The sequence below is a fragment of the Nilaparvata lugens genome, chromosome 4, assembly GCF_014356525.2.
Source record: "Nilaparvata lugens isolate BPH chromosome 4, ASM1435652v1, whole genome shotgun sequence".
Lineage (NCBI taxonomy): Eukaryota > Metazoa > Arthropoda > Insecta > Hemiptera > Delphacidae > Nilaparvata > Nilaparvata lugens.
In genome coordinates, this window is record NC_052507.1 from 31,448,208 (window position 1) to 31,458,401 (window position 10,194).

Consider the following 10,194-nt stretch of genomic DNA (forward strand, 5'->3'; position numbering starts at 1 on the left):
TCTCGCCTGTAGAAGTGTTAATCCACCTAACGTTACATTATGGTTCGACCGAACAGAGGCACGCCAAAGAATGAGGTCAACGCTCCGAAGGCAGGGCCTTCTCCAGCTATTTCTGGATCATTGTCTGAAGAGACCCTCCGCATTATTCGACAGCAAATCGAAGAATCTGTGCAAAATGCCGTCTCAATGGCTGTGAAGTCTATTTTCGAGGAACTTCAGGCATTGAAGGAGGAGAACAAGCAGCTGCACGATAGTATTCGTGAGCTGGAGGTGTCTTGTCACCTGAAGGTCGACCACCTCGAGTAATACGGGCGCCAACATTCAATATGTATTTTTGGGATCCCGGAGAGCAAAAAAGAAGACACGGACCTGCTGGCGCTTGATGTCTTCAACAAGAAGCTGAACGTGCCCATGACTCTGGCAGGTGTCAACTGCTTGCATTGCGTTGGAAGGCATCAACCACCTCAACAAGGGCAAGCGAAACGTAAGGGCCGACCCATCATAGGTCGACTCTTCAGCTACCAGACCAGGAAGATGATCTTTGACGCTAAGAGGAAGCTGAAGGTTTCCGGCATCACCATTCGCGAGGATCTGACTGAGAAGAGTCACAAGATCCTCAACACTGCAGCCAACCGTCATGGGCACAGAAATGTCTGGTCATCTGACGGGAGGATCAAGATTTCTATTGGCGAGGGAGGATCCAAGAGGGTCCACACAGTCAAGAGGATGACCGACCTTCAAAAAATAAAGGTAAATTAAATCATTTCAGGATTCGATGACTAAGGTGCCCTCCACTACAATAATAGGAGATTCATATTAATAGATTTCACAGTAGATATACCTTGACATTTTTCATGAGCTGGCTTTCTGTTCTATAAATGAATCTTTCCACTGCTATTCATGATTATGATAAGGCAATTATTTCAAACTAGGGAGATCAACATTTGTTAATACTGATTTATCTTGATATTAATTCCCAAAACTACGTTCAATGCATCAACTACTATACTCCAGAGGGTACTAAAAAATCATTATTTCTATTCTTACTAATAATTACATCTCTTACCAAAATTTTTCCATAATTATTACTAATTTTCGAAATGCTGAATTTCAAATAAATTGGATGATTAACAATTGGACGTTATAGATATAAATGTAACCTATAGGTGTAGATAGTAATCTCTTCTTTATTAGGTTTACATAATGATATCTTCTACTATTGCCACAACTCGAACAATAGAAGCTAATGTGTGAAGAATTATTGATAGAACAGAGGGGTGGGTAGTCTGTATGCTTATATAGGGGCTGTGTTTCATTTAACATTATCTTAGACATTCATCAATAAATTATTACAGTACTCAATTTACTACTTTTATGGTTATTGCAACTCCCAATAGTTAATTATATGTCTAATACTATATAATATTTTTTATACTTCACCGTTCAATCCTATTCAAAACTCATCTAAAATAAGCACTTTCTCAATCGTCTCCTCTACTTCTTATTTTTCTTTCTCATTTCTCTTCATAATCTTATAGTTATTATGATTACTAGAATATTGTTGTAATTATTACATTTATTATAACTGTTGTGATTTTTGCGATGATGATTATTATTATTTTCCATTCTTCTTCTTTGTCTTCTTCTTCTTCTTCTTCTTCTCCTTCCTCTTCTTCTTCTTCTCTTTCTTTTTCTTTTCTTCTTCTTCTTCTTCTTCTTCTTCTTCTTCTTCTCTTTCTTTTTCTTTTCTTCTTCTTCTTCTTCTTCTTCTTTCTTTGATTAATTCAAGATCACAATATGATGTTCTATTTCTTATTCTATAGTTCAGTTTCAATAAGTTCTTCTCAATTGTGCACATACCTTCTTTCTCTTCTCTTCTTCCCTATTATTATCATTATTTTCCCTGTGATTTTTCCACTAGCTATCCAGCATGTTCAAATGTTTATCTCTCTTTCTATCTCTATTTCTCTTTCTACCTTTCCTCTTTCTATCTGATTACTTTCTACTAATATCCATATTATTTGATATTCGATTCTTTCTCACATCAAATCATACTATTCCTCTTCCATTTTATGCAAATATAATTCATTATCAGTCGTATTATGTATCTTTTCTCAATTGATAACTTTCTTCGAAGATTTTTCGTTTTTCTGCTGGCTTTTTCTTCTCTTTTGCAGTTTTTACTGGATTCCAACTCCCTCTATCTCCACTTGGATTCGATTTTCCACCACTGGATTCCATCTCTCTCTGTCTCCACTTGGACTCGATCTTCCACTACTGGATTCCTTCTCACTCTACCTCAACTTGGACTCGATTCTTCCACTACTGGATACCTACTCTCTCTATCACCACTCGGACTAGATCTCCCACTACCAGTTCTTCCTCAATCTTCATCTTATTCACCATTGGGATTATTCATCACCGGAACTCCACAGATCACAACATCAACATCTTATTGTGTTTAGTGAATTTTTTGAACTGGTGTTTTCAAATAGTGAAGGGAGCCGAACTGTCAAGGCATAAAGAATGCACTCGAATCAAGAGACTTTTTCATTTAGGTTGAGTTTTATCAGTTTCATCCCCATTTTCCCTGTCATGTGTCGTTCTGAGGTCGGTTCACGGTTGGTCTGCTGCTTCCATGATGCCTCTCACTGACACGTCAGCTCGCTCGCTCACCCTCAAGTAGGTATGATTATTTCAATAATAGTAATAATGACGCAGGTATGTTTCTAGCAAATAAGCTCCACTCTTTCAAAAATCTTTTCAAGGCTGCCCCCCTTAACGTCCAATCCCTCAGCTGCCACATTGATGAACTCAGAGCAATCTTCCGTTTTCAGGACTTCAATATAATTTGGAATTGGAATTTCCGAATCATTTTTGGAGCCTAGTATTTCATCAAATTTTGTTGCATTACCTGGATACAATCTTTTCTGTAATGATAGATTAATTAAAGCTCGTGGAGGTGAAGCAAATTCATGTGAAAGATGGTATCAAAACAAAAGTTTTAATCTCATCTAAACAAGAGTATTGTTCCAGACCAGAGTTTATGCTACTTGTATTATCCTTATCTAGTACTGATAAATTACTCGTTGGTATCTGTTATCGCCCACCAAAAATAGGTAATTCTACAGATTTCGAAAATGCCTTACTCTCTCTCATCCCTTGTTATAACCGTATACTAGTTATGGGGGATATGAACACCGACTTGAACATGACAAATCGTAACTTTGACTACTTTCAACTTACTACAATTTTCCAATGCCTAAACATGACTATCTCACCTCTCGATCCAACTCATCATACTAATAAATCAGACACACTCATTGACCTTCTCATTGTTAGTGATCCCAACGAGGTTGTTCAAGCAGGCCAAATCCTAGTCCCAGCTATTTCTGGACATGATTTGATTTACTGTGTACTTTCCCATAAGATACCTAAGCCAGAACAGAAAATTATCACTCATAGAGACTTAAAACACTTTGATGAAGCCGCCTTCCTGACTGATGTGGCTCAGACTCCATGGGATCAAATTGAAGCATTACCCTCAGTTGATGACATGGTCAAGACTTTCGAGACTTGGACTTTGACTTTGTATGACAAACATGCACCTTATGTGACAAGGAGGATTAATAGAAAACGACGAGTACCGTGGATGACTGAAGACATACTCAAGATGATGGGACGTAGAGACAAATCACATAGAAATTCTAAAAAGACATTTGACTTGGACAGTTTGATTGAGTATAGGAGCCTTAGAAATAGAGTTAAACAGGAATCACGGAACTCAAGGATTAGGTACTTGAATTCGTTTGTGACAAACAATAGACATGACTCTAAATCATTTTGGCAGGGAATAAAAGAATTCGGGCTTGGAAAACAGAAATCGAATCCTCAAATTGACTCACCATTGAACAAAATAGATGACCATTTCGTTTCACACTCTAACCAACGCGTCGAAGTTGTCATTTCTAATCATATTAATGTTCTTGAAGAGCAGGTTACGAACCTAGATTCACCAATTACTGATCAATCTCATTTCCATTCAATCTCAGAAGAATACACTTTCAAAACAATTCCACGTATTCATAGTAACGCTATGGGTGTAGACAAAATTCCTATTAAATTTTTCAAGAAGATTCTATTTGCTGTTTTACCAACCATTACATACATTTTCAACAAGTCACTTGAAGAAGGCAATTTCCCTGAAAACTGGAAGTTTGCTCTGGTTTGCCCTATAAATAAAGTTCCATCACCCAATAAAGTTGAGGATTTTAGATCAATCAGTATTCTACCTGCATTGTCCAAAGTGTTAGAAAGACTCATTCATGCTCAAGTTGTAAAATCTCTAGACAACAATAGTAAGCTCCATAACTTTCAATTAGGCTTTAGGAGATTCCATTCAACTGAGACAGTTCTGCTTCGTGTCACTGATGATATAAGGTTAGCTATGGACCAAACAAAATGCACCATCCTCACCCTATTTGATTTTTCTAAAGCATTTGATACTGTTTATCATACAGTCCTTTTGAATAAGTTAGCTATTCTTGGTTTAAGTTACAACTTGTTAGTTTGGTTCAAATCCTATCTATTAGGTAGGAAACAATGTGTATCTGTCGGTGAAAAAAAGTCAACTTGGAAAAACATCATGCATGGAGCATGGAGTACCACAAGGTTCAATAGGCCCTCTCCTCTTCACTTTGTATGCTAATGACCTTTCTTCCATTATCAAATTCTCCAGTTCCCATACTGTAACGACTAGCTCAATATTTCCTTGGAAAATCATGATTATGGAGAGGATATTAAAAAAAGAAAAACTAGCCTCACCAAACACATTAGTGGAAATCTTGGAAAATCTCTATCAATAACGCAATTCCAAAAGAAATGAATTATCACTCTATAAAATCAAACTATCTGGATTATTATTTGAGAGCTTAATTAAATTTTACTAATTTATTTTAGCAAATATTCAAAGTAAAGTAGTTCAAAGTAGAGGAAGCCTAACCTCCAACACTTGCATACCATTCCGGAAAAGTAATTAATCATTGTAAAACTTCTATTTCTATATTAACAGAAGTTGCAGAGCACTATTTTGTAATGAGATCAAGCTCATAAATCTTACTTTTTAACATCTTAAATATCTAAAAGTGATCTGAAAAACTTTGAAGACCACGTGAAAAATCACAATTTTCAAACACTTATATTTCTAAAAATACAGAAATTCTTACAAATCAAATTACCACACATGAAATAAGGAATTTTGATGTACATTACCTGTAAATTTCAAATTCCTAAGCTCCAAAAAAGTGTATTTGTACTTTTTTGTGTTCGAGACGTGTTGAGTGGAGCTTGACTCAAGCAGCCTGCACATCCTTTTGTTTAAATAAATAAAAATCTAGTTTCTGTTAGTTTCTGTGGGAATATGTCAACCCAACTTAAAATTGAAATAGTGAACTGGATTATTGTGATGGAGATTCAAAACTCAAAATGTTTATGAACTCCAAAAGCTATTAAAAATGGCGACACACTATAAATAGCTGTGGAGACATCAGCTCGAGACAGTCAGCAGCCAAATTTCTGAATCTCCAGACTATTCATGTCATGAGTGTTTTCTGTGTGCCAATGTAGACAATATCCGGTGAGTCACCTCAAAGTTATCTCAAAGTCATTTCAAAGTATTCTCAAGTTTATTCAAATTTACATCGAATTTATTAGATCATGAAATTTTAAAAATTTGTTTAATATAATTCTTTTTATCAAATCAGTTCGAGAGCGATTATAAATTTTTCCATACAGATCTAATTCTGAATCATTATAATTTTGAATTCATTCAGTTTTACTCAGAAACTTTTGCAATATTTAAACTACCTACGAAGACAAGTGAATTATATAAAATGAGCTGTATAATTTTGTGCTGATAGATCACACATTGTTGAATTAATAATCTGTTTAATCAATTTTTGTCAATAGACAAGATCATTTTTGAATCCACTCTATGTAGCTCACAGTTTATTATTTAAAATTTTCAAGATTTTATATCTATATTAGGAGTGCTTGTTAATTTGTTGAATAACTGTTGCCCTGTCATAAATTGCACTGAAGCTGCCAAAAAACTTTGCAGTGTGCTTGGGCTGAGAGGCGAGATGGACAATGGACAACGAGCGCATCAAACAACGGTGAAGAGGGCCGCTGCGTGCTGAATCGGACGGAGCCTACACGGGGACCAGGACGACGCTGCAAGACTGGACCAACACCGCCACTGAGGGCATCACCGACAACCACGGCCAAAAGACGAACTCTGTGCTGAACCCGACCACTCAAGCAAATCAGGTCATTTTGATAAAATATCTATACCCAGTAAATTCAGAAATTCATAAAAACGCTCTTGGAAAGAACATTCAATTAATTTCATGAAGGCTTGAAAGTGCAATAAATTATCAAACTTATTCAAAACATCCACACCCTGATTATAAAATTGAATTAAAACGTTGATCAGAATCTCTAAAAAGGGATTTTTATTTCATAGATTATAAGTGACTCTATGAGAGGCTATTTTCTTGGCTCGAAAATTCCTCATCTATGACCCACAAACGTGGGCCATTTTTGACACATGGCGCCCAACTAGTGTTGCATTGAGTTTGATTAATAATTGCACGAGCCAATATTAGATCTTTTTCAATTTCATTGAATTAATTTATTTACATCAATTTTTTGAGGTGACTCATTTGCGCTCAGTTTAGTCACAATCCGTATATGATTTATCAACACGGGAGATCAAATCTCAATGTCATAATAATTTTTGACTCAAATATTCAAAGAAATTCTCAAATTATCAGAATTCATAAGCATATTGAATTTGTTTATTCCCACAGAAACAGTTAGTCTAAGATTTCTCGTATTATTTTGTGTTTGATGCTTATTTTGCACGTTCGGAGATTCTCATAGGAATGTAATTTGGCTGCATAAATTTTTCTGTTTGAAATTTTCCAAGATAAATTCTTTCAGTTATCTTAATTGTTGCTATTAGTGCCCTGAAATTGATTTTAGTTTTGATAATATTACCTGGAGTTTACAGAATAGGAAAGGTTAATCTAAAAAGATGGCTGATAATAATAATAATGCCGAATCCGAATCTCAAGATAGGTTACCAAACAATGAATTCAGTAGAGAAAGTTTGGCCCTCTTATCATCAACACAAGTTGAAGGAAACAAATCCGAATCTAGTGAAACTCTTTTTCTCCCACTTCAATAAGAAATTCTGCTAGTTCTCCCCAAGCTAGTAACAAAGACGATAATGAAGTTACTTTAAAAAGTCTAGCCAAATCAATGAAAAGTCTTTTTGCTATGCAGCTTAGTCATAGGAATTTAACTGAAGAGATTAAGATAGTACTCAACAAGTAACAGCTCAGTTCTCAGCTAAGGTTGAAGAGCATTCCGAGAAAATTTCAGAGAATAAGCAAGCAAACATGAAGATAAATGGGAAGATAAGTCAGATTAAAGAACAGGAAATGGTTAACGTTCGCGTTCATTTACAAAGTCAGATTAACGAAACACATGCCGGAATTACTAAAATAAAAGAAACCTGTCTTATCAATGAACTAGTGAAGGAAAAATCACCTAATGGATACGGGGTATGGGGTGCATCCAATCTGTTAGCAAATCTAGGTCAATTTGATAATACCCCAAAAACCCCGCAACCAAAAGAATTCGTGAATCAAATCATAGCTATAAATGAACTTTAAACAATACCATGGAAAATCTGGTGTCTGCAGCTTGTGGCTCAGCATCTCAGAGGCGAAGCTCTAACATTCTTTAGAAGTCGTATGGAGGATTTTAATAATTTGGGTGACTTCACCAAGGCATTCCTAGACCGATTCAGGTCCTTATCAAAACAACAAACTGTTTTAAACAAGATAATAACTTGCAGTTTCAATAGTAGAACAGATACATATAGCGATTTTGCAGCAGAAATAAAATATTTCAACTCTTTATTAGATAACTCACTTTCCGAAAATAATTTGGTTCAGATAATAACACAGAAATTCCCTTACAGCGTTCAGCTAGCACTCTCTTGTCCTCAAATCAATAATCTGCGTGACTTGGAAAACTGTCTGAATAGAATTCAGACAATAAACGACAACAACCCACCAGTCAATCACAAAAGACTCGACGCTACCAACAACGATGAGCGGCTATCAGCAGGCATCAGAGAAGCAGACAGCATGTATCCTGAGAGTCGCAGATGGGAGCCTCGTAGGTGGGAGCCTAGTGGATGGGAGCCTTGTAGATTGGAGCCTAGCAGGCAGGAAGCAGGCCGAAGGACGTATGAGGGAGGAGATGGACCGCGACAGCAGCAGCAGCAGCAGCAACAGCCGCGACAGCAGGACCAGCGCCAGCAGCAGCAGCAGCATCAGAGACCGCAGGAACAACGCCAACAACACCGCGACAATCAACGCAGATTTCACGAGAGTCAGCATGTGAGAGATGGAGGTTCCCACGCCATCAAGCAGACACACTCGCCAAACCCGCCACAGAGCCCAAAGCCGAGTGATGCGCGACCGAGCCACTCTCACAGCAGCAACCCCAGCAACAACAATCCATGTAGCAAGAATTCAAATTCAGGGACACCAATGAAAAATATCTGACAACTAAAGGGAAGGATAGTACCGATAGAAGAAGAAACAATCAAGAGAATTACGCTGAAATCGAGTGCTATCATTCAACCAGACGCAAATGTGGGAGATAACATAGACAATAATTATGATGATTCGGAGATGTCTGAAACTTGTACTAAGGATTACGAAATTAATCAAATGAAATTATTCAGGCCTAGTAAGCTGTATAGTACTTATGATGAAAGAGAGATAAGTGAGAGTAATCGGAAGAGAGAAAAAACCGAAGGTATAATGAATGTAGATTGTGTGAATAATGTCGATTGTGTAGGGGTTGTTGATTGTATTAATGGAATAGAATTTAGAAAAAAAACAGTGATGAGGAGTCTGAAGCAAAGAAGAGGAAACACACTCGTTTTAAAGAAAATACTCCAAATAGAGTGAGGGAAAGAGAATACATTTTTCATGAAAAGAACAATCACACATCACATGCGAGGTACCGATGTTTGCGTATAAGAAATCGAAAATGTACGTGCTTCAAAAAGCATTGTGAACAGTCAAATTGTTTAATTGAAACTACTGGTAACGAAAAAGAAATTGAAACAGACTGTAATACTTTATCGGAAATAACCGCTTTTGGGAAGAGACCACTGTGAAACAGAGATAGCCTACCTCGATTAATGAAACCGATAAACAGGCCTACTACGAAAAAAGAAATAATTTTGAACCTATTCCGAATGATAACGAAACCGCTACTAGCTCCAAACTACTAAATAAATCAATCAGATATTTTCCAGAGGACGAAAGTTCCACCCCCATGAAATTGAGAAACATATTCAGAGATGATATAATCGCTGACTTATTAGAAGAAGATACAGGACATGATTTATTATTTTTTTTATTTTATTTTATTCAATTCTTCACGTAAAAATCACAAAAGCAGAGCTAGGCTCTAGTGATGTGTGAAATGTCATTTAATTATTCAAAATGGGAAAAAGAAAGAAAAAAAACCATGAATGTGGATCACTTATAAACCCACTGTCATACCCCAACCCAAGGCAAACCAACTATTACATAAATAGAACACTAGCAGTGACCATACTATATTGGCAAATCATGTAGAGGCTATCTTCTCAAAAAATTCCTCAACTTTATAGGGACACATACCTATGAGAATGGTTTTTAATTTTTTCTTAAATAAACCAGGAGTAGCACTTTCCTTGACTATCTGTGGTAGGACATTGTAAACCTTGATGCCCATGAAATAAGGGCCCTTCTCCAAGAGAGTCAGCCTGTGCTCTGGATACCTGAGTCCCCTGAATCGCGTGTTATATAAATGCGCCACTTGTCTCTCCTGGAAACGGTCCTTATTTCTAAAAACAAATAGAGCTAACTCTAAGACATAAACTGCCGGGGCTGTAAGGATGGAGTGTTTTCTAAATATGGGTCTGCAAGAACATCTGTCTGTCAGGCCGAATATTCGCCTCAAAGCTTTTTTTTGAGTCCTGAAAATAGATTAAAATTCTGTTGTTCTGCCCCAAATATGATACCAAAGCGTAGATGGGATGCAAAATAAGCATGATAC

At 36.7% G+C, this 10,194-nt stretch overlaps 1 protein-coding gene across 1 annotated transcript; it reads left to right on the forward strand.

Moving 5' to 3' along the window:
* The first annotated feature begins 411 nt into the window (after positions 1-411).
* LOC111056763 (ras-interacting protein RIP3-like) lies at positions 412-8,642 on the forward strand. The gene is made up of 3 exons (XM_039426972.1): positions 412-634; positions 6,182-6,327; positions 8,025-8,642. Exons 1-3 carry the CDS (start codon positions 412-414, stop codon positions 8,640-8,642), a joined length of 987 nt encoding a protein of 328 aa, XP_039282906.1.
* Positions 8,643-10,194: the final 1,552 nt, after the last annotated feature.